Source organism: Pseudozyma flocculosa (assembly GCF_000417875.1).
Source record: "Pseudozyma flocculosa PF-1 unplaced genomic scaffold scaffold00024, whole genome shotgun sequence".
Taxonomy (NCBI): Eukaryota; Fungi; Basidiomycota; class Ustilaginomycetes; order Ustilaginales; family Ustilaginaceae; genus Pseudozyma; species Pseudozyma flocculosa.
Window position 1 is genome coordinate 322,166 of NW_006920892.1, and position 27,170 is coordinate 349,335.

General features: G+C 65.2%; 10 protein-coding genes across 10 annotated transcripts; 6 read left to right on the forward strand and 4 right to left on the reverse strand.

Moving 5' to 3' along the window:
- Positions 1 to 270: 270 nt before the first annotated feature.
- PFL1_06202 (uncharacterized protein) lies at positions 271 to 795 on the reverse strand (the record flags this gene model as incomplete). The annotated part of the gene is made up of 1 exon (XM_007883741.1): positions 271 to 795. One exon carries the CDS (start codon positions 793 to 795, stop codon positions 271 to 273), a length of 525 nt encoding a protein of 174 aa, XP_007881932.1.
- Positions 796 to 2,287: 1,492 nt separating this feature from the next.
- On the forward strand, positions 2,288 to 4,807 carry PFL1_06203 (uncharacterized protein; the record flags this gene model as incomplete). The annotated part of the gene is made up of 1 exon (XM_007883742.1): positions 2,288 to 4,807. The coding sequence occupies one exon, from the start codon at positions 2,288 to 2,290 to the stop codon at positions 4,805 to 4,807; it is 2,520 nt and encodes an 839-aa protein (XP_007881933.1).
- Positions 4,808 to 5,004: 197 nt separating this feature from the next.
- Positions 5,005 to 5,555, reverse strand: PFL1_06204 (uncharacterized protein; the record flags this gene model as incomplete). The annotated part of the gene is made up of 3 exons (XM_007883743.1): positions 5,005 to 5,089; positions 5,199 to 5,311; positions 5,412 to 5,555. 3 exons carry the CDS (start codon positions 5,553 to 5,555, stop codon positions 5,005 to 5,007), a joined length of 342 nt encoding a protein of 113 aa, XP_007881934.1.
- A 1,075-nt stretch (positions 5,556 to 6,630) lies between these two features.
- On the forward strand, positions 6,631 to 9,155 carry PFL1_06205 (uncharacterized protein; the record flags this gene model as incomplete). The annotated part of the gene is made up of 3 exons (XM_007883744.1): positions 6,631 to 8,679; positions 8,990 to 9,016; positions 9,144 to 9,155. The coding sequence occupies 3 exons, from the start codon at positions 6,631 to 6,633 to the stop codon at positions 9,153 to 9,155; spliced, it is 2,088 nt and encodes a 695-aa protein (XP_007881935.1).
- A 688-nt stretch (positions 9,156 to 9,843) lies between these two features.
- PFL1_06206 (uncharacterized protein) lies at positions 9,844 to 11,984 on the forward strand (the record flags this gene model as incomplete). Its single annotated transcript, XM_007883745.1, has 7 exons — positions 9,844 to 9,846; positions 9,977 to 9,990; positions 10,094 to 10,219; positions 10,348 to 10,480; positions 10,573 to 10,711; positions 10,809 to 11,340; positions 11,456 to 11,984. The coding sequence occupies 7 exons, from the start codon at positions 9,844 to 9,846 to the stop codon at positions 11,982 to 11,984; spliced, it is 1,476 nt and encodes a 491-aa protein (XP_007881936.1).
- A 1,118-nt stretch (positions 11,985 to 13,102) lies between these two features.
- PFL1_06207 (uncharacterized protein) lies at positions 13,103 to 13,927 on the reverse strand (the record flags this gene model as incomplete). The annotated part of the gene is made up of 4 exons (XM_007883746.1): positions 13,103 to 13,159; positions 13,258 to 13,336; positions 13,456 to 13,688; positions 13,811 to 13,927. The coding sequence occupies 4 exons, from the start codon at positions 13,925 to 13,927 to the stop codon at positions 13,103 to 13,105; spliced, it is 486 nt and encodes a 161-aa protein (XP_007881937.1).
- A 1,996-nt stretch (positions 13,928 to 15,923) lies between these two features.
- On the forward strand, positions 15,924 to 18,245 carry PFL1_06208 (uncharacterized protein; the record flags this gene model as incomplete). Its single annotated transcript, XM_007883747.1, has 1 exon — positions 15,924 to 18,245. One exon carries the CDS (start codon positions 15,924 to 15,926, stop codon positions 18,243 to 18,245), a length of 2,322 nt encoding a protein of 773 aa, XP_007881938.1.
- A 470-nt stretch (positions 18,246 to 18,715) lies between these two features.
- PFL1_06209 (uncharacterized protein) lies at positions 18,716 to 20,811 on the reverse strand (the record flags this gene model as incomplete). The annotated part of the gene is made up of 4 exons (XM_007883748.1): positions 18,716 to 18,772; positions 18,893 to 19,989; positions 20,167 to 20,332; positions 20,701 to 20,811. The coding sequence occupies 4 exons, from the start codon at positions 20,809 to 20,811 to the stop codon at positions 18,716 to 18,718; spliced, it is 1,431 nt and encodes a 476-aa protein (XP_007881939.1).
- A 676-nt stretch (positions 20,812 to 21,487) lies between these two features.
- PFL1_06210 (uncharacterized protein) lies at positions 21,488 to 23,326 on the forward strand (the record flags this gene model as incomplete). The annotated part of the gene is made up of 1 exon (XM_007883749.1): positions 21,488 to 23,326. One exon carries the CDS (start codon positions 21,488 to 21,490, stop codon positions 23,324 to 23,326), a length of 1,839 nt encoding a protein of 612 aa, XP_007881940.1.
- Positions 23,327 to 24,390: 1,064 nt separating this feature from the next.
- Positions 24,391 to 26,801, forward strand: PFL1_06913 (uncharacterized protein; the record flags this gene model as incomplete). Its single annotated transcript, XM_007883798.1, has 2 exons — positions 24,391 to 25,636; positions 25,657 to 26,801. 2 exons carry the CDS (start codon positions 24,391 to 24,393, stop codon positions 26,799 to 26,801), a joined length of 2,391 nt encoding a protein of 796 aa, XP_007881989.1.
- Between the last annotated feature and the right edge of the window lie 369 nt (positions 26,802 to 27,170).

Consider the following 27,170-nt stretch of genomic DNA (forward strand, 5'->3'; position numbering starts at 1 on the left):
CGCCCGGAACCGGGACCGGCCCTGGGGACCCGCGCCGAGCTTGGTGCGAGTTGCGTTCTGGCTCGCCAAAACCGCCTCTTGCCGCTGAGAGCGACGAAACCTGGCCCGGCTGATCTGTTCTCGCGGCCCCGCCGACGACCGAGCCCAGCAGGTTCTGACGATGCTGTTCCCGCTGGTTGTGCTGATGTTGGAGCGCCGCAGCCGCCGAAGCCTGCTCCGCCGCCCCGTGCATGAAGACGTCGTCGCCACCGCCCCGACCGCCGGCCTGATTCAATGCCGGGAATCGTCCTGCGAGAACGAGCCTGGTGGTGCGCCGGCTCTGAGCGCGGCGGTCAGCCCGCCGGTCCCAGCCTGGGATGCGTAGCTCGAGAGCGGGTTGCCGCTGCCGCTCAGAGCGCCGAACCCTGCTAGCCCTGGAGCGCCGCCCTGGTTCTGACCCTGGCCGCCCTGCTGGCCGGAACCGAGCGCCGGAAAGTCGCTGAGATCGAGCTGACCGCCCTGGCCTTGGCCCTGGCCCTGCCCGGCCTGTCCTCCGCCGAGGCTGTTGAGCTGGGAGGCCAGGCCACCTGCGCCGGGCGTGGTCCCCGAGCCTGCCGAAGCTCCGAACGGGAAGCCGCTGGCACCGCCGGGTGACCGGGCGCTGTTGAGGTAGCCGCCCTGTTGCCCGGATGCGCCGTCGCTGCCAGCGCCGGCGATGCCGGGGGTCTGTGGTGTTGGTCGTGCGCCTTGTTGGGACTGGGACATGCCTGGATAGGACTGCATCATCCGTGGACCGCCCTGCAGGTAGGGGAACATGCCGGAGCCGTCTGCCTCTGCTCTGAAGCGCCCTCTGAAACGCTCGAAACGTGCTTCGGGTGCGGGTTCTTGGATCGGAGGTTGCGGGTGATCCTGTGCGGCGGTGTGGTAGTGTGTGTGTGTGTGTGTGTGTGTGTGTGTGTGTGTATGTGTGTGTGAAGGAAGGAGCATGGTGAGCCGATTGAGCTCTTTGGCCTGATCATTTACAAGCCTGCCTGCGTCCGCCTTCCTCCATCATCCGCTCCCCCGCCGAGATGCGCGAGGCCGATTCAGCCAGAGTGGCGGGCTGACGCTGGGCAAAGCGCTAGGCCCTAGCCTGGGTCGACATCCATTCGGCGAAGGATGTGGAGCCGGAGATTCCGGGGCTTAGGAACATACCTTTGCTGACCACTCGGACTTTTGACTTCGATGCTGTGCGGTGGCGATGCTGATGGATGTGGAAGACGGCGTGAGGTCGAGGGTGAAGGATGGGAATGGTGGAGAGAGGGTCTGGCGCCGGCGGCGTCGAGAGCGTTGCAGGTTGCTGAGCGGCGGCGGCGGCGGCGATTTGCTGGATGGCTCGCGCCCCCCAACTAGCCTGCTCGCCTGCTCGCTGGCTGCCCATGCCGATCACCTCTGCAGTAGCCTGCCCCACCCAGTCAATCGACTCGCGTAGAGATGCCAGGCCAGGTGTCCCGATGCCCGGCCATGCCCGATCAGGAACAGCGCTCCGACATGCAGATCGGGCAGCTCTCCCAGCGATGTGCAACGACCGCTAACAGGTCCTGCAGGCCCGCCAGACTAGTCTACTGCCTCTCTCCTGGCTCTGGTTGGCTGGAGGAAGAGATGGGAAGCAAGCAAGATGCCCAGCAAGCCAGTTGTTGGACACGGTACCTGACACGCAGGGCCTCAGGAAACGCCAGGCGCGAGCGCGAGCGCAGTCGGGTTCGAACACCAGTCCTGCACCCGGCTTTTGACAGCCGTGCAGCGCCGTGAAAGCCTGAGCAGAGCCAGGCGCAGGAGCTCGGGGGAGAAAAAGAGAGCTGCGCGCTGGACGACTAGGCCAAGCCCGGCCAGCAGCAACATCAGAGTTTGGTGCGAATTCCCTCCATATTCCTCCATCCGCCACTTTGCACCACGAGCGCCGTCCTCTGCCGTGCCAGCGCCAACCACCACCACCGCCCGCCACCTCTCCTCCCCTCATTCCGAACATTGCCCTTTGCGGCTACACTCTTCTGCTTAGCACCCTCAGACGCGGCTCGATCCCCAAGCACCGAGGCAAGTCAGACGGCTATTCATCGCTTACCGGCCCCTCGAGTCCACCACAGGCCGCCCGCCACTCGGTACCCGCTCTCTTGCCCTCCTCGGTGAAGTGCGACGAGATCAGCCGGGCCTCGTCTAGCGCGTAGGCCGCGGCGCGTCGGTGCCACCTTCTCCCGTCCAGCGCGCCACCTAGCATCCGCCTTCCCCTCCTATCCGGCCCAGTCCAGGGGCCGAGGCCACCTGCAACGCGATGAAGTGCACAAATTGCGGCTCAGCCAACATCGACCATGCCAACAACCAGGCCGTCTGCTCGCAATGTGGTCTCGTGCTCGAGGAGTCGCAGATCGTCAGCGAGATCACCTTCGGCGAGACCTCGGGCGGCGCCGCCATGGTCCAGGGCAGCATGCTCGCCGCCGACCAGGGCCGCGCGAGGATCTCGGGGCCGGCCGGCTTCCGCGGTGGCTTTGTGAGCGAGTCGCGCGAGCTCACCATCTCCAACGCTCGTGGCAACATCAACAAGATGGCCGGCGCGCTACGCGTCCCCAGCCATGTGGCCGACCGTGCCCTCCGCCTCTTCACGCTGGCCCTCGACGGTGGCGCGGCGGCGGCCAGCGGCGAGGAGCCCAAGAACTACGTTCTCGGCCGCAAGGCCGAGTACACGACCGCCAGCTGCCTCTACGTCGCCTGCCGCATGGACAAGACCACGCACATGCTCATCGACTTCGCCGACGCCATCCAGGTCAACGTCTTTGTCCTCGGCCGATCCTACCTCAAGCTCGTCCGCGTCCTCAACCTCACCATGCCCCTCATCGACCCCAGCATCTACATTTCTCGCTTCGCCGCGCTCCTCGACTTTGGCGACGAGACCCAGCGCGTCGCCACCGACGCCTCCCGCCTCGTCTCGCGCTTCAAAAAGGACTGGCTGACCGAGGGCAGGCGGCCCGCCGGCATCTGCGGCGCCTGCCTCCTTCTCGCCGCGCGGATGAATCACTTCCGTCGCTCGATCGCCGAGATCATCCAGGTCGTCAAGATCGCCGACGTCACGCTGCGCAACCGCCTCGAGGAGTTCAAAAAGACTCCCACCGGCCAGCTCTCGGTGCAAGACTTCCGCAACGTCTGGCTCGAGGAAGAGTACAACCCGCCCGCCTTCATCCGTGCGCGCGAGCCCAAGAAGGCCGAGAAAAAGAAGAAGAAGAAGAAGAAGGGCGGCAAGGACAAGGACGGCATGAAGCGCCGCAAAGTAAAGGGCGAGAAGCGCGCAAAGTCGGCCACAGTCGACGGTGCCGCCGAGGAGGGCGACCAGGCAGACGCAGAGGCTGACGCAGAGGGCGAGGGCGATGACGAAGATGGCGCCGGCCCGGCGCCGTCGACAGAGGGGCAGGTCGATGCTCCCGCGCACGCCGACGATGCCGAGCCCGCCATCGACCCAGCACTCGAGAGGCTGGTGGACCAGGCGACCGAGGAGGAGATCAACGCCTATCTGCAAGAGGGCATCGCCAAGGAGCTTGACAAGACGCTCGAGGCGCAGGAAAAGGCGCGGCAGGAGAGGGCCAGGCTCGGACTCACCAGCAATGCCAGCAACAGCGGCGACGACGGTGCCGATGGCGATGGCGCTAACGGCAACACAGCAGCAGCAGCAGCAGCAGCAGCAGCAGCAGCAGCGACCGGAGATGATGGCGCGCCAGCGGATGGAAGGCCAGCCGAGGATCCCGAGGCGGCACCTCAGGACGACATCCAGATCAAGCTGAGCCAGACACAGAAGTTGCTCCCGCTCGGAGGTCTGGGGATGGAGATGGAGGATCTCATCCGAGCCGACCGGGGCGCGCGAGACGATCGTGGCGAGGGTTCCAGCGGCAGCAGCAACAGCAATGGACCCGTGGGCGATGTCGGCTCGCAAAACTCCAAGCTCAAGAAGCGTGGCAGCGAGCCGCCACCGACCGACGACCTGGCCGATCTGGACGAGGCGGAGCTGGACCGCTTCATCCTCACGCCCGACGAGGTGCGCATCAAGGAGCGGGTCTGGATGGAGTTCAACAAGGACTGGCTCGAGACGCAACTGCGCAAGCAGCTCAAGATGGAGCACGACCAGAAGAACGGCATCCCGATACGCGAGCCCTACAAGCGGAAGAAGCCAAAGGCGCCGCGCGACTCGTCGACGGCCACGCACCAGACCGCCGCCGAGAGCGCTAAGCAAATGTTCAAGCAAAAGAGCTTCTCCAAGAAGATCAACTACGACGCCCTCAACTCGCTCTTCCCCGGCGCCAAGCGGGTCCGCGACGGCAGCAGCGGCAAGAGGCGCAAGCGCGGCAGGCACGAGAGCAGCGACGAATCCGACAGCAGCGAAGACGGAGGAGACGGCGGTGCCCGAGGACGGAAGAAGGGCAAGTCGAAGGACAAGGGCAAGGTCAAGGCGAACGGCGCACAGGCGGGAGGCGGATCGGGCGCGCCCGACTACTTTGCCAGCGACCAGGACGACGAGATGGAGATCATCGAGGAGGACGCCAGCCTGCCGTCGAGCCACCCGCTGATGCGGCGCGAGTCGCGCCTGGGCAAAAAGACGGGCTCGAAGCGTGGCGACGGCGGCGCCACGGGCGGCGAGAGCACCGCCGACGCCGGCACCGACCTGGGCACCGAGTTTGAGGACGGCGAAGACGACGAAGACGGCGACGCGGGCGAGGGCGACGAGTTTGCCCGGATGCAGGGCCTGTACCGCCGCCCGACCGAGGACCAGGGCTACTTTGACGATGGCGACGGCATCTTTGAGTCATGATGGCGGCGGCGAGGGACCAGATGGCGGTCCTCGATGTCCAGCCGTGAAATTCTGTTGTACTTGTACCATGCATGCACCGCCTCTTCGTCTGGTCGAGGAACGAAGCCCTCGGGCCATTCATTGCGGCACACAGTGAGCTTGCGCGCGACCACCGCCCGGATTGCAGCGAGCTTGGACCACGAGAAGGCTCTGCCACACTAGGTCGACTTGGCCTTTGACGCCTTCCTGTTGATGGTGCAGCCCCACTCCTTTTCCAGTTGAGCGAGGAGGGTGTTGATCTTGCTGCGGGGGAAGGGGCAATCGAAAGGGGGGCGGTTGGATCGGTGAGCGATGCGCAGGGAGGGTAGCGAGGCAAACGACGATGCTGGAACGACCGAAGTCGACGACCCACCCGGTAATGCGACGTGCGCCATGGTCGCGGAACTCGTCGAGCTCGGGCAGATCCTTGTGCGTCTCGGGACGGTTGTCGTGGAGGAACTGGAGGATGCCTTGTCGAAGCACCAACTGACGCGGCCAGGGCCAGGCCGAGGGGGGCAGCAGGGGATGGTTAGAATCGGAAAGGAACGCAGCAGGTCCAAGGGGCGCAGAGTCGTGGTGGACCTACGTCTTCCTTGATTCCCCAGACGGCCGAGCTCGATGCGTCGTCGGACGTCTTTACCTTCTTGCGCTTTCCTCCTCCATCAGCGGGCTGCTGCGGTGAAGAGGGCAAGGCGTCGTCGTCTCGTTCGTGTTTCGTCTTGCTGGACATGTCGAGCGTGTTGCTGCGGGAAAGAATGGGGTTGGGGCTGTGCACTGGGCGAAAGGGAGCTGGAGGCAAGCCAAAGCGAGCATCTTATACCTCCTCGGCCCTCACCCCTTTCGACCCCTGGGGAGTGCGCTGCTTTGCCCGTGCTTGGTCAGTCCGTCGCAGACCACAGGCTGTGTTGACGGATCAATCGCGAGGCCGGAGCGGAAGTGCAAGCGGAACGGCAACTCCTCGCCCGTTGGATGAGCGGAAAGCGGCGCGGCAAAGCGACACCTGACGATCCCCGCCTTGGTCGTCGCGCCCGCCCGTCGGCTCGCGCTGGCGCCCCTGGTCGAGCCCCAGAGGTCTTCCCGGGCAGTCAGGCACGCCCGTCCTGCCTCGCGGTAGCCGGTCGACGCTGCTGTGTCAAGCGCCCCGGAAGCAAGTGCCGGACCTCGTCGATCCATCTGCAGATGACTTAGTCGGTCGACGAGCACGTACGCAAGCCGTCGTACCAGGGTAGGTTTGGCTGCCAGGGCGACTGGCTGTCCGTCCCTCGAGAGTAGGCCAAGGTGCGCTTTGTATTGCACTGCCCCGATTTTGAATTGGCGTGGCCCGGCGGTGCGGCCGTGCGGGGATGGGACATTTGAAAATCTGTATTGCCAGGCCGAGCGGCCCCGTGCACCCTGTGGCACGCACTGCCAACCCACACCTCGGTGGCTGGCGAGCGCTCGCTGCGTTGCTTGCTTGCTTCTCTCCAAACCCCCACCTGACTGCCTGACTGCCTGCCTGCCTCTGAACAGCCGGGTGCCCATCGTCGCCCACCTCTTTGCCACTCGACCACCACCTCTTTGATCCCTGACCCAGCATTACATTCAACACTTCCGGCAGCTCAACCTTCTCTCGCACCTTGGACTGGCTCCGTTATCGAAGAGCTTCGCACCGCAACGCCGCCAGAGTCGTGCTCTCGCCCCCCCCCCCCCCCCCCTTTCCCGCACTCTAGCGCCCTTCCTCTTCTTCATCTCCCTCAGTATCTGATCGTCCCTCTATCGCCACCCAGCCCATCCTTTCGCCTCCCACTGTCGCAACCCCGCCCAGCATGAGCGCCACCACAACCGCCGTCCCCGGCTCGACGGTCGTCGTCACCGGCATCAGCAAGTCGACTGCCAAGAAGCAGGTCGACGACTTCTTCAGCTTCTGCGGCTCCATCTCGAGCCTCGAGCTCAAGGATGATGGCGTATCTCAGACCGCCACCGTCGAGTTCGCAAAGCCCAGCGCCGCCAGCACCGCCGTCATGCTCCACGGCAGCTCCCTCGATGGCGCCACCATCGACGTGAGGCTCGCCGGCAACGCCTCATCGGCGACGGCCGCCGCCACCGCAGCTGCTCACGACGACACGCCCGCTGTCAACCAGGAGGACAAGCCCAAGACGGCCATCGTCGCAGAGTACCTCGCCCACGGCTACAAGATCTCGGACGACATCACCAAGCGCGCCATCGAGCTCGACAACAAGCACGGCCTCTCGACCAAGTTCAAGGGCTACCTCACCCAGCTCGACCGCTCCCTCGGCGAGCGCCTCGAAAAGTCCCAGGCGGGCCACGCAGCCGCCACCACCTCGAGGACCGAGCACAGCCCCAGCGGGCCCGCGGCCTTGTCTTCGGCCACCGAAAAGGAGGCCGCTGCCATGCCCGTGCCCGGCACCGACGCCAGCGTCGAGGGCCCCAAGACCACCACCACCATCCCGACCGATGCCGCCGGCGGCGCCTCGCAGCAGCCCTCGCTCGCCCGCCAGGTGCAGCAGAACGTCAACGCCGTACTCGAGAAGCCCGAGGTCAAGAGCAAGACCGACCTCGCCTGGTCCAAGCTGAGCGAGTACTACAACGCGATCGTCAACCACCCGCGCATCCACGCCTTCTACACGCAGACGTCCAAGACGGTCAACGACGTCCACGAGGAGGCCAAGCGCATCGCCGAGCAGAAAAAGGCCGGCGGCTCTGGCGGAGCGGCCGGGACCTCGGCGCCCGCCCACACCTCCGCCGCCGGCACGCAGCAGATGTCGGTCTCGTGGGTGCTGCTGGCGCTGCTCTTCTTTTCGTCGCTCTCGCTGCAGACCGCCAGCGCGCACGAGCAGGGCGAGCACCCCGCCCACGCCGAGATCGCCGGCTACAAGAACAAGGACGGCGAGGAGAGCTACATCCAGCAGCACATGGCGAGCGAGCACCACATCGGCGCGTTCAACATGGGCAGCTTCTACGCGCTCCACGACCTCAACCGCGACGGCATCCTCGACCGCTCCGAGATCGAGGCCATCTACGGCGTGCACCACCCGGAGTCCAAGAAGCACTCGCCCAGCCAGGAGACCCACGCCGACAAGGCCGACGCCATCGTCAAGGCCGTGCTCGAGCGGATCGACAAGAACGGCGACGGCGTCATCACCAAGCAGGAGTTCATCGCCGCCGGTCCCAACGGCCTGCCGGCCTTTGAGCAGTACGGCAAGAACGCCCTCGGCCACCACTATGACGAGGAGTCCGAATTTTTCGTCCACCACGAGGAAATCTACCACAATACGCCCGAGACGCAGGCCGACGAGGCCTACACGCACAAGGAGGACCTCGACCACTTTGCCAAGCACGAAAAGATCGAGGAGGAGGAGGAGCGCCGCGAGAGGCACGCCGAGGGCCTGCCGACCATCGAGGAGGACAAGCGCCTGCGCAAGGAGGCCGAGGCCAAGGGCCTCAAGTACGAGTCGCCCTACGACAAGCAGCTGAGCGACGTGGAGCAGAAGAAGGCGCAGGCCGCCCACGACGAGGCGCAGCTGGGCAACGCGGTCAAGGAGGCCGAGGCCGACGAGCACACCTTCAAGACGCCCGGCGGCGTCCACGTGGTGCACGAGAAGCCGATCCAGTTCCAGCAGCAGGAGGTCGACAACAAGGGCCGACCCGCGCACCCCAACTCTGGACACGCCGACGGAGCGCTGCCGCAGGGCGTCGCCGACCGCCTGCCCGGCGAGACCGACGAGGGCAGGAGGCAGAGGCTGCAGGCCCTCAAGGAGGATGCTGCCAAGAGACCCGCCTACGGCCAGGGCCAGAAGGGATTCGCCTACCCCAAGGATGACACCGACCGCATGCGCAAGGGAACGCCGTACAAGGTGAGTGGCCGGGTCGATCCGAGCATCCATGTCGAGCAGATTGTGCTCTGGGCGCGCGCGCATAGTCCGGTTGCGGTGGATGGATGACGGTCGTGGGCTGCTGCGAGGAGGTCGGCTCGGTCAAAATGAGCGGCGGCGGCGCTCGATCGGCAGAGACACAACCGTCTGACAAGGGACCGCTCGGCCTCTGCTCCATCTCTCCCCGGCCCCGTCGACTCTAATCGGTCGCTGGCCAAACTCTTTCCCATCCTAACCGGCGCTCTGGATGCTGTTGTTCTGACACTCTCCAAAGTATCCTCCGTTCACGCAGTACCGGGTCAAGAAGCAGAGCTACTTTGTGAGTGGTTGGGTCGGTTCGACTTGGCTGCCTGTCGAGCCGTTGCCGAGTAGGATCCTGGCCTGTCAGTCTGCACCTGATGCTGACCGAAGCTTTCTACCCCTGATCCACCTCGATTCCCTCGCAGGGCGAGTTCTGAGGCCGATACCATGTTCGTCGACGTCCCGATCCAGTCGAGCGCCTCGACCGTGCACCATGTCTGCAGTCGCCGTCCCCTGTCTGCATCATTCTTACGTCCCCGTCCGCCTCGCGCGAATCATCATTCTTTTGTGTCTCTTCTGCCTCGTCGATGGTGGCCCCCTCTCGGATGGCGTCGACTTGTTGCCGTGCCTTTGCTGGATCGCTCCCAGGGCTGTGTTGGACCTCGATCTCGTCGGATGGGCCGCTCGCGAGGCAGTTTGAAGCTCTCTGAAATAGGCGCCGAAAAATGCCTCGAAAATCACGACTGCCAGCCGAAGAAAGAGGCCGCAGGCGCAGGGGGGGTCTGTGCGGTCCAGGACGCGCCTAGGCCCAGCCAGCTGGAAGGGCGTGCCAGCCTGCAGCCAGCAGGCAGGGTCGAGCGGTTGAGCCCCCCGCGGCCCAGCCAAGGCCGAAAGGAGCGGGGCGGCCTCAGCGCAACCAGACGCCGCACCGCACCGCAGGGCCTGGCCTGCCTGCCAGCTCGACAGCACCGGTCCGTCTCTCTGAAATCGCCTTGCCAACACCATCACCCTCAGCCTCATCCCGACGCCTCTATCCCTCCATCTATCCCTCCATCTATCGCGCCAAGCTGCTTCCTCGCCTTTCACCGATCGCCTAGACGAACACAACGCAGATTGCTGCTCATCATGGTGAGGGCCAGCGTCGACCCTGCGCCAACTCACTACTGCTCGCAGCGGTCAACAAAGTCATACATCGGCTGACGCACACCTTCTTCCTTCCGGCCCGGCCCCGCCCGATACCTGTTTGGACCTTGGATAGGACTTTGACGACCTGTAAGTTGGCGAAGCATCGGAGCTCGTCTTCTGCATCGCGGCCAGCACGCTGACCTGGCGACCTACTCTCTCGCCGCTACGGCGCCCCGTCTCCCACCTGCAGAGGCAACAAGATCGCCAACCTCACCTTCTACGACGTCAAGTCGCTCTACCGCACCGCGCGCAACTATGCCCTCAATGTGTCCGAGATCGAAGCAAAGGTCGACGAGGCCACCAACGACGACCCTTGGTGCGTGCTGCCGCCCCCTTCCTCCTAAGCACGTTATGATCGACGACCAGTGGAGCGCCGCTGGCTGACCCGCCATCGCGATACCCGGCACCTTTCTTCCCGGCTCGTGTGCCCGTGCCGGTCCACAGGGGAGCGAGCTCGACTCTGATGCAGGAGATCGCCGCAGCCACCCACAACTTCCAGGACTTTAACGAGATCATGCCCACCATCTACCGGCGCTTCATGGAAAAGGAGGCCAGCGAGTGGAGGCAGATTTACAAGGTGAGTCTGCCCTTGGAAGCGGATCAGACCCCTGTTATCTTCGACGGCCAACGCTGACTTCCGCCCGCTCGCACCTCCTTCCACCCTTGCAGGCGCTGCAACTGCTCGAGTACCTCATCAAGCACGGCTCGGAGCGCGTAGTCGACGATGCCCGCTCTCATCTCGCCACCATCAAGATCCTTCGCAACTTCCACTACATCGACGAAAAGGGCAAGGACCAGGGCATCAACGGTGCGTCGCGCTGCCGTGTCGGTCACCATCGTGCGTGCTCCATACTGATATCCTCCCGCTCGCGGCTCTTGCCCATGTGCTTTCCCACTCACAACAGTCCGCAACCGCGCAAAAGAGATCTCGGAGATGCTGTCCGACGTCGACCGCATCCGCCAGGAGCGCCGCAAGGCCCGCGCCAACAAGAACAAGTACACTGGCGGCGGCAACGGCGAATTCGTTCCAGGTAGCGGCACCGGCCGCTATGGTGGATATGGCAGCGACAGCTACTACGCCGGCGGCGGAGCCTCTGCGTTTGGTGCGGGCAGCGGAAGCGGAAGTGGCGGCGGCGGAGGCGATGGCGCCGGCGCCCGCGAGAGCTTCGAAGAGTACGATGCCGGCGACTACGAGGAGCCTCGCCGCGCGCCGACAAACACCTCGGCGGCCAGACCGAGCTCGAGCACCACGCGCGGTGGGCGCGCGCAGGCCGCACGTCCCGCCGCGGCCAAGAAGGAGGAGCCCAAGGTGGCCGATCTGTTCAGCTTTGACGACGACGAGCCCTCCGCCGCGCCCGTCGCCACTGCCGCCGCCCCCTCCAAGCCTAGCGCCGCGCCTTCCAAGCCGATCGACGCGTTCGGAGACGACTTTGACGAGTGAGTCTAGAGTCCACGCTGCCATGGCCGTAAGGGCGGGTTTACGGAGGTGGCGTACCTCTTCGACGATGCTGACCGCTTGATGCCTCCGCACCTTTGCTCTGTCGTGCTGCAGCTTCCAAGGAGCTCCCACGGCTGCTGCTGCTCCGGCCAAGCCTGCTGCCACCGCCGCCTCTTCTGGCTCGTTTGACTTCCTCGGCTCGGCACCGGCGGCAGCGACGTCCGCAGCGCCCGCCGCCGCCGTTTCTCCACCCGCCTACACGCCTTCCTCTTCGTCGTCCACCAACGTCCTTGCCCCCTCCAAGCCGCCGGCCCAGCCATCCCGACTCAACTCGACCCAATCCACCACATCCACTGCCAGCGCCTCGACTCCGGGAGGCGGCGCGGGCGCGGGCGCTAGCGGAAGTGGTAGCTTCAACTTTGACGACCTCTGGGCCGCCTCGTCGGGCAAGTCGTCGGCGGCCGGGTCTGGCGGCAAGGGCAAGATGACGATGGCGGAAATGGCAAAGAACCAGAGCTCCAACTCGCTCTTTGCTTCGCCGGCCGCTGCTTCCCAGTCGCAGCAGCAAAAGGCGTCGACCGGCGGCAGTGGCGGCGGCAACAAGAACGGCGGTGGCGGCGGAGATATCTTTGATCTCCTCTGACGTTGCCCGATCCATTCAGCGCGGACCGGCACTGCGCGTCTTGTCGCGCCTCGGACCCACTTCGCCGTCTGCGCACAGTGTACAGCCCAACGCGGCTCGTACGCGCCCAGCATCGCAACCACAGAGCTGAGCCCATGCACGCCGTCTTCCCCGAGGACAGCCAGCGGCACAGCGGCGGATCTGGCGTGGCATGGCGTGGCGTGGCGTAGCGAAGTGAAGCGCCAGGCACGACGACGAGACAGAATATCCTCCACCGGTCCTCGCCCTGTACATGCACATCTGCGATAGTTAGTCCGCCTTCAACTTGGCGAGTTGCCGATTCCCTCGAGCCAAATACTGTATTGGCTCAGGCGACAGCCAGCGGGGTTGCCCAGGCTCACACGAAGCGTAAAACAGTGAGGTTCCTCTTTTGTTCTCGGTATCGAGGGAGGCTGGACCCGCGACTCTGATCCGACGATACTCCCTAGCTTTGACTTTATATATATACAATATTTCCTTGCAATTGCATGTCGGGGCAAGATGGCCGAGTGGTCTAAGGCGTAGCATTAAGGAAGATACTTCGCTTAGCGAGGGGCAATCTGCTATCTTCGGGCGTGGGTTCGAATCCCACTCTTGTCAGATCTTTTGTCGTCTGGGTGACGCCTTTTTTGTTTTCCACTGGCCTGTCGGACGACGGCGAGCTGATCACCCAGCCGGACGCCCGTGCTCGCCTGCGAGCGGGATGGCGGTTGGGATCTCGAACACCTGCTGGTCGGAGGCTGGCGCACAGCACACGCACGAACAAGCGGACCGTCGTCGTCCGTATCGAATCAAGACCGGACTCGCGTGGATGGACTGCCAGATTGAGACTGCACGCCGAACGCAGACGCTACAGAGCACTCGACAGCAAAAGTAGCGCCCCGCGCCGATGCGGGCAAAGAATCGGCAGAGGGGGGATCGCGACGCGAGGAAATCGGCTGCGAGCCGCGATTGCGATTCGTGGCGACGCGGCCAAGATCAAGTACGACAGCAACCAAATCGAGACGACGGGGGGAGGCCAGGAGACGAGTCACAGGCGCAGAACATCGACTCATGACTACGGCCAAGGCACGGCCCCCTGTCGGTGGAAATGGCCCGAACTAGGCGTTGACGATGGCCCAGCGGGCGACGCCGAGGTTGGAGCTCTGAATGGCGATCTGACGAAGGGCGAGGAGACAATTTGTCGCATGGAGCAGTCAGCGGTACGGCTCGAAGGCCTCGATGAACCTGTAGCAGGATCAGGCTCTCCACGTACCATGGGCGGGTAGACGATGTTCATGGCCATCGAGACGTTGCAGCCCTCGCAGTGCTCCTCGCCCTGGACTGGCTTCATGCTGTAACGATGTGAGAGAGGGCGAGATAGAGGGAGAGGGGCGAGAGAGTCATCACGTTCAGCCACGGCCAGCCGCGCTCCGAGACAACGACGTCGAGCTGCAGCGGTGCTGGAACCCACATGTAGCCGGATCCCTCGTGGGCGTGGCAGATCTTGAAGTGGCAGGGCTTGTCACCCATGGTCAGGAGCACGCCCGGGTAGATGGTGTGCGGGTAGACGACGCCGTGGCCCTTGTGCTGCTTTGACATGAGGCAATAGGTGTCGTGGTCCGGGTTGTGCTTGATGTCAAAGACCTGAGCGTCGGCCATGCTGCCGCTGGGGCCCATCATGCGGAGCGGCTGGTTGGCGCCCATCTGTTCGCGGAGTGCGGATACGAGCAGAGGAAGAGCAGAGAGTGGAGGCCGGGGAAGGTCAGCTCGATCCCCGCCTTTGAACAGCAGCGCGGCACCGCCAAACATCCAGCCGTCAGACTCACGGCCGTCATCATGCCGTCCTTGCCGAAAACGATGTGCTTCATGCCGCAGATCTCCTTGGGGTCGGCCGGCTTGCCCATCATCAGCGACATTGTCTTGGAGGTGCTGGTGGACGACATGGTCGGCGAGAACGAGGTCGACGTTGGGTTAGGGGTGGAGTCGGTGCGCGATCGAGGCTGCGATGGTAGCTTGGCTGTCTGTGTGGCGCGATTGACGATGTACGAGGCTGGCTTGGAAAGGAAGCGTCGGACGGATGGGGTGGGGGAGGGACGAGGGTCCGGGGGCGGAACGAGGCCGTCTATTTATCCCTTCGAAGACGCAAGGCGACCGTTTCTGTTCGCAGCCCCGCTGGGAGAGCGCCCGCCCCGCTCTTCCTCGGGCGCTGGGGGATGGACCGTCTGCCCGGACGACGCCAGCGCGCTGAGCCTAGCCTCGCCATCTTGGTTCGCCTGCCCCTCGTGACCCGTGCACCCCCGATTTCGAGGGTGTGGACCGACGGCGCCTCGGCCTGCCTCTTTGGACGACGACGGCGGCGGCCAAGCCGAGACCAACACGGCCGACCCTCCCTGACTCAGCCGTTCGCCATGGCCCTAGCCTGCCAGATGCCTCGCAACCCGGCCCCAGATGACGAGGCTGGCGAACAGCGGGAAGCCACAGACGCGGGCGGAGGTGGGGTCGAGGTCTCAAGCCATAAGCGCCTGCTTCAGGTGGCGGAGGAGACCGACGGGACGCTGCCGGCTAGGCGTGATGAAGGACAGCCGTCCAGCACGAGCACAGCCGGGCCAGGTCGGGCCTGCCGTGGACGCTCTGATCCTCGGCGATCCCGCTTGATGGCACAGGCGCGCGCAGTGCGGAGGCGTCTGTCCAGCCAGCCCTGCCGTCGACGAAGGACGTTTCTGCGCATCTGCAGCCGGCGAAAGCGGCCAGACTAGTACTCAACCGACGAGGTCCGACCATACGCTGAGGCAGCGGAGGACCCTGGCCTGGCAAGAGCACGGGCCGGAAGTGGATTCAGCGCGCACGTTGCAGCGACGGCCTGTGGCGGAGCAGATCGAGCTCTTCGCGACGTCCTGGACAGTAGCGCAGGAAGGACCGCACATGCACGGAAGCAGCAAATTCAGCTTGCTTGCTTGCTGGCGTCGAGAGATTCCGAGCGTCGCCGCGCTACGCCTCTAGTCGGCCTAGCACATCACCGCATGCCGTTCGCCTTGCGGTATCGGTTGACGCCCGCGCTGGCGATGGCTTCGGATCGAGCCGACGCCGTACCGTGGCCTGCCTCGATCTCCGCATCAGCAGATTGTCTACCTGGCTTGACCAGCCGCCGTCAGGATCAAGCCTAGGAGGGGCTCCCGACGATGCAAAGCCAGCGTTCGACTCGTCTCGGCCTGACCGAAGCGCAAGCACGCGGCGACGGGGAGTTGCTCGCCACCGGAACAGGTACGTTGCGCGGCGTGCCCGCCAGAGAGGCCTGCTGACCCTGGCCTCCCGTTTCGGGTCTCGCCGCCGCGCGCATGCACCTGCGCGCTCGCCTTGCTGGGCCTGCCTCGCCTGCTTGTTGCGACAACCTGCTGGCGACGCGCTGGGAGTTGGGGTCTCGACGGGGGCGCGCAACGGTGTGTCGGTCGGTCGGTCGTCGAAAGCCGGAAGCCTCGAGACGTCGGCTGCCCACGGTGGCCCGCCGGTGTTTTTTGCGGGGTGACTTGGCTGGCCTTCCTCCACTCGCGGGCCTGCCAAATAGAAACCCCCCGATCGCGTTTGTATTCAAGGGGGAGAGCCACTAACAAGCCGGAATAGTGACAAATTGGCAGGAAGATGCGGCTTCGAGTCACCAGGCGGGGGAGGGAAGCTCGCACCCCTCTCACCGCTGCTGAGACGCCGGAAGGCTGCTGTTGGGCCTGGTGGGCGGCCGCACGGCAGGCAGGCAGGCAGGCGAGCTGGACAGGTCGGCCGCTGACCCCGGGGGAACCCGCCAACCAACACCCGGGCCCGCCGCCACCGCGCCTGCACACCTACCAGTTGGCTGAAAGCGTCCCTCTTCATCGCCAGTACCACCATCACCACCACGTCGTCATCGCTTCTTGCCCTGACTACCCCCCCACGCCCGCTCCGACCATCATGGCGCCTCGCACCCTCTATCAGAAGATCTTTGACTCGCACCTGGTGCATGAGGAGGCGGACGGCACCTGCCTCCTCTACATCGACCGCCACCTTGTGCACGAGGTCACCTCGCCCCAGGCGTTCGAAGGCCTCCGCAACGCTGGACGCAAGGTGCGCAGGACCGACTGCACTCTCGCCACCGTCGACCACAACGTCCCCACAGCATCCCGCAAGGCCTACAAGGACACCAAGTCGTTTGTCGAGGAGTCCGACTCGCGCATCCAGTGCCTCACCCTCGAGGACAATGTCAAGGCGTTCGGCCTCACCTTCTTCGGCCTCACCGACTCGAGACAGGGCATCGTCCACATCATCGGACCGGAGCAGGGCTTCACTCTGCCCGGCGCGACGATTGTCTGCGGTGACTCGCACACGTCTACCCACGGCGCGTTTGGCGCCCTCGCCTTCGGCATCGGCACCTCCGAGGTCGAGCACGTCCTCGCCACCCAGACCATTATCCAGAAGCGCGCCAAGAACATGCTCATCCAGGTCGATGGCCAGCTCCCCGAGGGCGTCACGTCAAAGGACATCATCCTCCACGTCATCGGCCTCATCGGCACCGCAGGCGGTACCGGCCACGTCATCGAATTTGGCGGCTCCACCATCCGCTCGCTCTCGATGGAGGCGAGGATGTCGATCTGCAACATGGCCATCGAGGCTGGCGCCCGCGCTGGACTGATTGCGCCCGATGACACCACCTACGAGTACATGAAGGGCCGCCCGCTCGCCCCCAAGGAGGGAGAGGCGTGGGACCGCGCCGTCGCCTACTGGCGGTCGCTGCCCTCGGACGCCGACGCCCACTTCGACACCGTCGTCAACGTCGACGCCAAGGACATTGCCCCCACCGTCACCTGGGGCACCAGCCCGCAGGACGTTGCGCCCATCACCGGCAGCGTCCCTGACCCCAAGGACGCTAAGAACGATGAGCAGGCCAAGGCCATCACCCGCGCCCTCGAGTACATGGGCCTCACCGCCGGCACGCCCCTCGAGCAGGTCAAGGTCGACAAGGTCTTCATCGGCTCGTGCACCAACTCGCGCATCGAGGACCTCCGTGCCGCCGCCCGCATCCTCCACGGCCGCAAGGTCGCCCAGGGCGTCTACGCCATGCTGGTCCCTGGGTCGGGTCTCGTCAAGAAGCAGGCCGAGGCCGAGGGCCTCGACAAGATTTTCACCGCCGCCGGCTTCGACTGGAGAGAGGCCGGTTGCTCGATGTGCCTCGGCATGAACCCCGACCAGCTGTCGCCCGGTGAGCGATGCGCCTCGACCTCGAACCGAAACTTCGAGGGTCGACAGGGTGCCGGTGGCCGCACCCACCTCATGTCGCCCGCCATGGCCGCCGCCGCCGCCGTCACGGGCTACCTGACCGACGTGCGCAAGCTCGTCAACGACACCAAGGTCGGGGCCGACGCGGGCAAGCCCGACTTTGAGATTACTATTAGCGACCCGCGCTCCTACTTCAGCGAAACTCCTCTGCCGCCGCCCGCCCCCATCGCCGCTGCGCCTGCCACCACCGACGAAGACAAGATCCGCGACGTGCCCGCCTCGTCGGTCAGCACCAGTGGATCCGGCATGTCGCAGTTCACCGTCCTCAAGGGCATCGCCGCCCCGCTCGACCGCGCCAACATCGACACCGACCTCATCATCCCCAAGCAGTTCCTCAAGACGATCAAGCGGACCGGACTCGGCTCGGCCCTCTTCTGGCCGCTGCGCTACGACCCCAAGACGGGCGAGCCCAACCCGGACTTTGTCCTCAACCGCGCGCCGTACGACAAGGCCAAGATTCTCGTCGTCACGGGCCCCAACTTTGGCTGCGGCTCGTCGCGCGAGCACGCCGCGTGGTCGCTGCTCGACTTTGGCATCCGCTCCGTCATTGCCGAGTCGTTTGGCGACATCCACAAGCAGAACCTGACCAAAAACGGCCAGCTTCCCGTGGCGCTGCCGCGCGCCGCCATTGAGCGCCTCAGCGAGGACGCCAAGGCGGGCAAGGAGATCACCGTCGACCTCGAGCAGAACAAGGTCTTCACCGCCGACGGCTCCGAGTCGTTTGACTTCGAGACGCCCGAGTTCACGCGCCACTGCCTGCTCAACGGCCTCGACGACATTGCGCTGACGATGCAGAAGGAGGAGGCGATCCGGACGTTTGAGGCCCAGCGCAGCCAAAACACGCCCTGGCTCGACGGCTTCGGCTACAAGAGCACCGCGCCCGGCGTGGCGCAGAAGCTCGAGCCCCTGGTCCAGAAGGCCAAGGAAGTCGCCGGAAAAGTCACTGGCACCGAGTGGTAGACGCATGCACGCCCCGGCTCTGTCCCGCAACCTCTCTCCTGTGTCACTCACCTACCTTTGTCTGAATGAAAATGCTCGACCGACATTGTCGGCAGTCGAACAGACGCGGTCGCAGTCGCACGACGCCAGCCCCCGTGTCACTGAGAGGACGCCATGACGAGCGTGCGCGCGGTCTGCATGTGCGGGCGTGGATCTCATCGTATCACGTTTTCGATTTCCAGCACTGGATCGAGTCGGGGTGCTTGCTAGCTTCGACTTCGTCCCTCGTCGTTAAACCGTCCTGAAGCGTCGTGCCGTGCGCTCGACAGACAGCCCGAGACGAACGACTCTCGGACAACGGAAAGGGGACGAAAGAAGCTCGAGCGGGATTGTCTAAGGGGAAAGCGAGGGGGGAATGTGGTTCTCCGCTCTTGGGCAGTCGAGGCGAGTGCAGAAAGGGTCGATTGGGGGTCCCTGGTGGGTTTTGACCTTTACCAGACCATCGACGCAGTGTCGGCCCGGATTCGGTTGTAGTCCAGAAGACCCTCCTAATGTCGATGCGACGCGGATGAGGGCGGGGGGCATGCGAAAGTCAGTCGTCGGCATTAACTTTTTTCCTGAAACCTTCGACTTGCGGCGCGGGAGAACGACGCCAAAGCGATACTCACAACACGGCCGTGGGCGGCAATGGCAATGTCGGCGTCCCAGAGGTAGGTCCTGGCGACGCGCTGGATGTCCTTGACCTCGATGGCGTCAATGGCCGACTGGATCTCGGCGGGCGTGTACCGCTTGCCGGCGGTGACGAGCTGGCGTCCAATGTCCTCGGCGACGGCGGTGCTGCCGTCGAGGCCGAGGAGCAGGCTCGCCTTGAGCTGCGCCTTGGCGCGCTCGACCTCGCCCTCGGTGGGGCCGGTCGACATGCGCTGCCACTCCTTGAGGGTAAAGTGGACCATGTCGTCGAGGTTCATGTGGTTCTCCGACACCATGTAGACGCCCCACAGCCCCGTGTCCGAGTACGAGGTGCTGAAGTGCATAAACGAGTTGGCGAGGTTGTTGGACGAAATGATGTGCGACAGGCGCGACGAGAGGAGCGGGCTCGAGCCGAGCGAGCGGTCCCAGTTGCCCATGATGCTCTGGAGGACGAGCATGGGGAAGTAGTCGGGGCTCTTCCACGACACGCCCTCGACGGCGATGGCGATGTTGCACGTGGGCGAGGTGTCGTCGCGGATCCTCACCTCGGAGCCAATGAACTGCGTCTTCTTGCTGCTCGACTCGCCCAGCTTGATCGGGTTCTGGCTGACGGGAAGCGAGCTAAAGTGCTGCTCGGCCAGCTTGACGAGCGCGTCGTGCTCGACGCCGCCGGCGCCGACGAGGACCATGCGGTCGGCGCTGTAGTTGGTCTTGATGTACTGGGCCAGGTCCTCGCGCTTGATCGAGAGGATGTTCTGCTTGGGGCCGAGAATGGTCCTGCCGAGCGGCTGACCCTGGAAGGCGACGGCGTGGAGGTGGTCAAAGACGACCTCCTCCTTGAGCTTGTCGACCTCCTCCTGCTCGCGCAGGATGACATCGCGCTCGCGCTCAATGGCCGACGACTCGAGCTTCGAGTTCTGCAGAATGTCCGAGATGATGTCGACCGCCTTGTCGACGTCCTTGCGGAACGCCTTGGCGTAGTAGACGGTCTGCTCCCGCGACGTGTAGGCGTTGAGGTGGGCGCCGAGGTTCTCGACCTCGAGCTCGAGAGCGTGCTGCGAACGCTTGTTGGTGCCTGTGGAAGGCGACCCGCGGCAAAGAAAGGAGGAGGGGCAGCAGAGACAAACATGTGAAGGGGGTCAGACCTCGCGCTGTTCCATGGCAGAGCCTGTTGGGCCGAGCGAGCGCAGCCTCCAGCGTACGAATCTCGGAATACCAGCATCGTCCACAGAGCAGAGCAGCTATCACGCACCCTTGAAGGCCATGTGCTCGAGGAAGTGAGCGGTACCGTTGGTCCGGTCAGTCTCGGCCCGGGAGCCGGCGTCGATCCAGACACCGACGGTGGCGGTCTGGGCCGAGGGGTTGGACTCGGTCGCGACGGTCAGGCCATTGCTGAGGACGGTTGTCTGGGTGATGGGCTGATGGTGCCGTGATGGCGGGAAGGAGTGAGAGTGTGGGGAGGGTGGAGGAGGAAGAAGGTAGCGTGTGAGCACCTCGTCGTCGTCGTTGCTGCTGCGCTGCTGCTGCTGCCAGAAATCCTCGGGCCTCGGATGAGATCGTTGACGCTCTTCCAACAAAGCATACGCTGGCGAGAAGAGTGCAGCGAAAGCGCTGCCGTTCCGCTGCGGCCGTCTCTGACCGAGAACTACCGAGGTTCCACGAGCGAGCGTCGAGGTTGTGGGACCTGTGGCAAGGCCGTGGTTTGCCAAGGCACGCAGCGTCTCGTTCCGCGAGGCGAAGCTGGTGGCGGTAGCGAAGCAGTTTGCGCTTGTCGGTGTGCACTTACCTGGCGGCTGACTGCGGTGGCGAGGTTGCGGAAGGTGAAGGCGGTCGCGGTGACCTTCTGGGCGCGGGCGGCCCGGAGCGACGACTGGGCGAAGAGACGTGCGGCCGACATGGTGCGTCAAAGGAAGAGGGTGAGGAGGGGCGGAAGGGGAAAACGAGAGAAGGGGATGGTGGATCGCTGTGGAGGGCGGAAGGTCGTCGATGGTGAGCGGCAACCCAGCTTGATGGCGGCGACGACGACGACGACGACGGCGGCGGCGGCGGCGGCGGCTGTCCTTCGCGCCCTCTGGTTGCGCCTGCCTGACTCTGCTCGCCCGCTGGGTTGCACTACTGCCGGCACCGGGAGGGGGCCCGTCGGGCGTGAGCCAGGCCCGCGATTTCAAATCTTCGAAATCCGGTCGGGCCCTGCCAGAGGGCAAGGGCGAGGGCCGGCCTGGCCTGCTGGGCTGCCAGCGCCCTCGTTGGCGCACCCGCGCCCGCTCCTTTCCGGTTGGGCGTGATCGGCGCGGCTCGGGGAGGTGGCCTGGTTACTCGGGCGAGAGGCTCGTCTGGCTGGCGGCAGCGGTTGGACCTGCCAAGGTGGAGGCTGGCCTGCCACCGACCCTGGCGAGAAGAAACCGTGAAGCTCTTCCCCCGCTCGAGTGCCGAGAAAAAAAGTGCGGCGAGTCGCCAGTGGGGACCTTGTGCCTGCCATCCTCACCTTCTTCATCCATCGCAACCCTCCTTCTGATCGCCAACGACGGACCATTACGACGACGACGACGACCACCACCAAGACGACGACGAAGATGGCGACAACCGTCCCGTTCCACTTTGTCGCCTCGGCGCACACCAGCGACCTCCTCGCCCTCCTCAGCGCCAACGCCATCCACCTCGTCTCGCCCTCGCACCCCTCGATCCACACCACCCTCCCCGCCAGCGTCGTCGTCCCACAGCCAAAGAAGCCAGACCATTCCGACGCATTGACAAGCGCACCCTCGCCACCCATCGCCTTTCCTCGTATCGCCGCCTTTTCCCGCTCCGACCGCTACCTCGCCCTAACCGGCGACGACAAGATCCTGCGCGTCTTTCGCGTCCAGGCCGACGACGCCGCCTCCCCCTTTGCCGGCCTAGCGCAGGGGAAAGAGGTCCTGATCAAGGCGCTCCCGAAGCGCGCTGCTATCCTGCAGTGGCTTCAGCCCGCCGACGGCCAGGACGCAGAGGAGCTCGTGGTGGTCGACAAGTTCGGAGATCTCCGCAGCTTCCAGGTCAGCCCTTCTACGACTGCCGCGCAATCTGCCGCCCCACCACCCGCAGAGACGTCAGGCGCCAAGGATGACGAGGCGCACGACGACATGGATCGCCCCACCGACCCTTCCATGAGGATTCTCCTCGGTCACGTCAGCATGATCACCGACATCGCCTTCACCCCGCAGCCTTCCAAGTCGTCCCAGCCCAGATTCCTCATCACCTCGGATCGCGACGAGCACATCCGTATCTCGCGTTGGGGCCCGCGGCGCGCCGCGCACATCATCGAACGATTCCTCCTCGGCTCCACTTCCTTTGTCGGCTCGCTTTGCATCGTCGAGGACCGGACGGCAGACGACGCCGGCAACGGCGGCAACGGCAGATACAAGCTCATCAGCTCGGATGGCGGCAAGGCGCTGCGGGTCTGGTCGCTACCAGAGGCCGACAGCGATGCCTCGCCTGCCTCGGCGACCACCCCATCCTCCAAGGCCTGCCTCGCCGTTAACAGCATTGAGGCGGCAATCGCTCCCCACGTCGTTGCGCGCGAGCGCGAAGAGAAGCGGCGCGAGAACCTCGGTTACAACCCGGGAGGCAAGAAGAATCGGCCCGCCAACAAGCGGAAGAAGGTCGAGGGCCAGGACGGGTCAGCCACGGCGGAGGCAGCGCAGCCCGAGGCCGAGACGGACAAGGAGCCCAACGTCTACGAGTACAACACCGAGACAGCGCCCACCAAGGCCATCACGGCGGTCAGGCAGTTTGACGATTCGACGGGCAAGGCGTGGCTGTTGATCACGGTCGAGGGCTCGACGGCCTTCTTCCATGTGCCCCTCTCTGCGGTCCTGGCGCCCGCAAGCGAGCCGCGCGACCTCTCGGACCAAGTCAGGGCGACGACGCTGCCGGCGCCCATCCTTGACCTGTGCCGTCAATCAACCTCGACGGAGGACTGCACCCTCTGGGCGACGCTCGATACGCGATCCGAGTTCCAGCCGCGCGACTCGACCGCGCCGCCCCCGGCGCTGCAGCGCCTCGTCTTCAACGCGTCGGCCTGCGCCTTTGAGGTGCAGCCTCTGGCGCCTCTTCCGCTGACGGAGACGCCCATCGAGCCGTTTGTCCTTTCGGCGCTCTCGCTCTACCCGGCGCTCACCAACTGGCCCAAGGTCGACGCGCCCTCGTCGGCCGAGATGCTGGCGAGCCGCATCCAGCGCAAGGGCCGGCCGGCTAACGGTCTTCTCGGCGAGGCTGGCGGCGATGCGGAAACGGAAGTAGGTGCGGAAGCGGGAGCGGAGGTGGACGGCGAGCGCAGCAACAAGATGGTCAAGCGGATGCAGCAAGGGCGTAGGGCCAAAGGGCGCGAGAAGAACCGCGCCGACCTGGGCCTGAGCGGCGGCGCACAGGCATGAGGGAGGCGGAAGCGGGACGCGCAGCCTGACTGCCTGTGATGTGCAGAATGGCGAGCGGGCGAGCGGGCGGGCGAATGGGCGTCCTTACCGAATCCAATACCATTCACGGCTCGACTTTGAACGATGGAGCGCACGTCGGCCTCTCTTGCCCTTGCCCCCTTGGACCTTTCCGCACCTCGATTGATGCGTCTCCGCACCATCGCGGGGTGTTTGCGTGTGCGCTCTATAAGTAGTCTCGGGCGGAGACGGTCCATGATGCCCGGACGCCGTCCTTTCCAACCGTCTGCGTCTGCGTCTGCGCCTGCCCTCCTCACCTTTCCCCCTCTGGACCACCTTCACCCATCTGGCTACCTGCCTTTATCCACCCACGATCCCGTCCCGCTCTTCAACGATGTCGACCACCGCCTCCCGATCCAATTTCAAGTTGAAGACGAGCTCGAGTTCGAGTTCGATTTCGAGCTCCAGGTCCGTCACGGATGTCGCAGTGACGCCTCTCATCTCCACGTTGCTACGTGAGAGGTTTGGGGTGCGGAAAGGCCACGTCGAAGTCGCCATGCCGACTCGAGCGGATCCGGTCCGTCCACCTGCCGGCTCGGGCCGAATTCAGGTGGATCCGATCGTCATTGATATCGACGACGAGTCGAAACGCGCTGTGGACATCGACGATCTCGTCGTGCTACCGCCCCAGACTGGCGGAATGGTCGGAGAGGAGACGACGAGATTCCTTTGGGTCAAAGACGTATCTTGCCACTCGGGCTCTTCGCCCGTCCTCAGGTGCGCCGGCGTGACAGAGTGACGACGGATCGAGCTGGATTAGCAACTGACCTCGTCCTACCTACATCATCACCGCGCTCCCCTGCCATAGCGGTCACGTCGTCGTCGATCGACTCAGCACCATCCTCGGAACACCGGGCACGCCAACCGAGCTCTTCGCTACACGACAGCGTCTCTCCCTCCCCCTTTCGGCCGTGAGCCACAAGGCGCGGCGGGACAGCTTCCGTCTCTGCTTTGCGTTCGATGAACGTCGTCCCGCCTTTGTCTGGCTCGAAGAGTGGTGGCACCGCATGGCGCAGGAGGATGAGGAGGACGAGCAAGGTACCACTCCTCCGCTGCCCGAGCCGAGTTCGACGCTCGGCAAACCCCCGCCGGCGGCTTTGCCAGTCTATGTCCCACCGACGTCCGGACACGGTCCAGGCTTCCGTATCCGTGCGCGGCAGGCGACGCTCGAGGTCCACGAGGGCGACTTTGTCTATATCCTGCCACAGGATGCGTCGTCTGCCAAGTCGAAAAGGAGCGCAGCGGCGGCGGTCGGCGTCGAGAAAGCGACGAAGCCCTTTTCCATCTACCACGTCGAGCGCGTCAAGTCCGCGGGCCCAACCGTGGCGCCGAATCGTCAATCTGCAGGCTCGGATGGCACCACGACGGCGCTCGCCGCTCCGACCCGCAGACGGACAGCGCAGGTGACGATGCGGCGGTACGAGCGACAGGCGCTCCTCTCGCGCCTCCCACGCTACTATGCCCGGACGGAAGCGCTGGCCTCACTACCGTTCCAGGACGAGAGGCGGCTCCTTCCGACGCGCGACATCGTGATCCTGGACCCGCATCGCCACGCGGTCGTCGGCCAGTGTTTTGCGGCCGTGCGCGAGAATGCCAGCTCGCTCCCCGACGCTCTGCGGTGCGAGCACTACTTCGTTCGGCCTCACGACCTGCGTTCGGTGCTTGGCCGCGCCGAGCTTCGAGACTGTGCCGCCTGCCGCGCCCGAATCAATGACGAGGTGGCGACGGCCAATAGGATCAAGGCGCGTCCGCTATCGGCCCTCGACCTCTTTTGCGGAGGCGGCGGCCTTTCCATCGGCCTCGCGCAGTCCGGCATCGTCAAGACGTGCTGGGCCGTCGATGGCGACGCGCAAGCGGTCAAGACGTTCGAGCGGCACCACCCCGAAACGACGGCCATCTGCGGCGACACGAGCTCGCTGCTGAGGGACGTCGTGCGAGGCAGGGCATCGAGGCATAGGCTGCCCCGACCGGGCCAGGTCGATATTATCGTGGGCGGCCCGCCGTGTCAGGGCTTCAGCGGGCTCAATCGCGTTGCGACCAGCGGATCAGCCGAGCGCTACGACGCGCGCAACCTCCTCGTCGCCAACGCGCTCGCCTGGGTCGACTTCTACCGCCCGCGCTTTGTGCTGCTGGAGAACGTCACGGGCCTCCTGTGTGCCAAGCTGGGCGGCCACGACAGCGGCTTTGCCCGCCTCATCCTGCTGACCCTGACCGAGATGGGCTACGCGGCGTCGATCGAGGTGTTCCAGACGGGTTCGTTTGGCTGCCCGCAGTCGCGCAGCCGCACCGTCGTCTGGGCGCTCGGTGCGGCGAGCGGCTGCCCCGGATGCCGTCGGCCACGCATGTCTTTCTGGGCAAGCTGGCCCCGTGCTTCTCCTGGAAGGACGGCCGCGGTAGGGAGCACAAGAGCAGCCAGGACCGCCCCAGGATGCGCTCAGCGCCGATACCTGCGGTGACGGTAGGCGATGCCATCTGCGATCTGCCGCCGTTCGACTGGCAGGACCCGCACGTCATCTATCCGAGCGATGCGGCCTCTCGCAAGGAGCGGCGCCAGCGCCAAGAGAGCGGGATCCCTGCGCTTGCTGCGCACAGCACGGGACAAGGGCATCGGTGCGGGTCAGGCGGCGGCGCAAGCACGAGCACGAGCACGAGCACGAGCACGAGCACGAGCGCCGTGGGGCCGCGGCTGCAGCGGTACGCCGTCGAGGCTCGGACGAGCTATCAGGCGGCGGTGCGCGGCGACGGGGCTGAGCGGGTGAGGCAGCACCAGACGTGCCGCTTGACGGCGGGTACGGTGGAGCGGGTGGTCAACGTGCCGCTGGTGGGGGAGGCCAACCACCTGGCGTGGTCGTCGCGCGGGGTCAACAAGCCGCTGCTGTCGCTGTGGGGGATGTCGTCGATGTCGTCGGCGCGCGCGGCCAACGGCTTCTACCTCAGCTCGTACGCCCGCCTGTCGTACGGGTCGTATTTCGAGGTGGCGCTGACGAGCATGTCGCCGAGCGCCAAGTGCGGCAAGGTGCTGCACCCGTCGCAGCATCGCATCCTGACGGTGCGGGAGCACGCGCGGGCGCAGGGCTTCCCGGACGGCGTCGTATTTGCGACGGGGCCCGACCTCAACGCGGCGCACCGGCAGATTGGGAATGCGGTGGCGGTACCGCTGGCGAGGGCCATGGGGCGAGGGGTGCTCGAATCGCTGGTGCGGTGCGAGGAGGCAAGGCGGCGGTGGGGCGGTCAAGGCGGTGCTCAGCCGGTGGGGGGAAAGAGCAGCGGCGGTGGGGCAGCGGGTGGTGGCAGCAGCAGCAGCAGCAGCAGGGATGACGGGCAGCCTGGGAGTGCGGGCGTCAAGCGGAAGCGGTTCGGAGGGGCCGAGGCGAGCGAGGGCTGCATCATTGTGATCCAGGACGATGCAGATGGTTAGTTGACAGTCCGGTACGGGGATGATGGTGGTGGTGTCGGTTAGGCCGTGCAGCCGTGCGTTGGCCGCGAACGGGATCGGGCCGAAGCCGAGACGAGGCGCGGCAGACGAGGGCGTGTGGAGGTTGAGGGTGGCCCGGCAGAGGCCGACAGGCGTTGATCTCGATCTTGTTTCTTCTCGTGGCCCGGGCGGGCGGGCCCCTCCGAACGTGTTGGTCGAGCCGACAGCTACCTTCTCTCTCTCTCTCTCTCTCTCTCTCTCTCTCTCTCTCTCTCTCTCTCTCGCTCTCGCTCTCGCGCTCACTTCCATCTCTGGCCTTCTGGCCTCCTGCAACCGCTCCCCTGCTCGCCGACACAGAGCCATGCCGCCGAC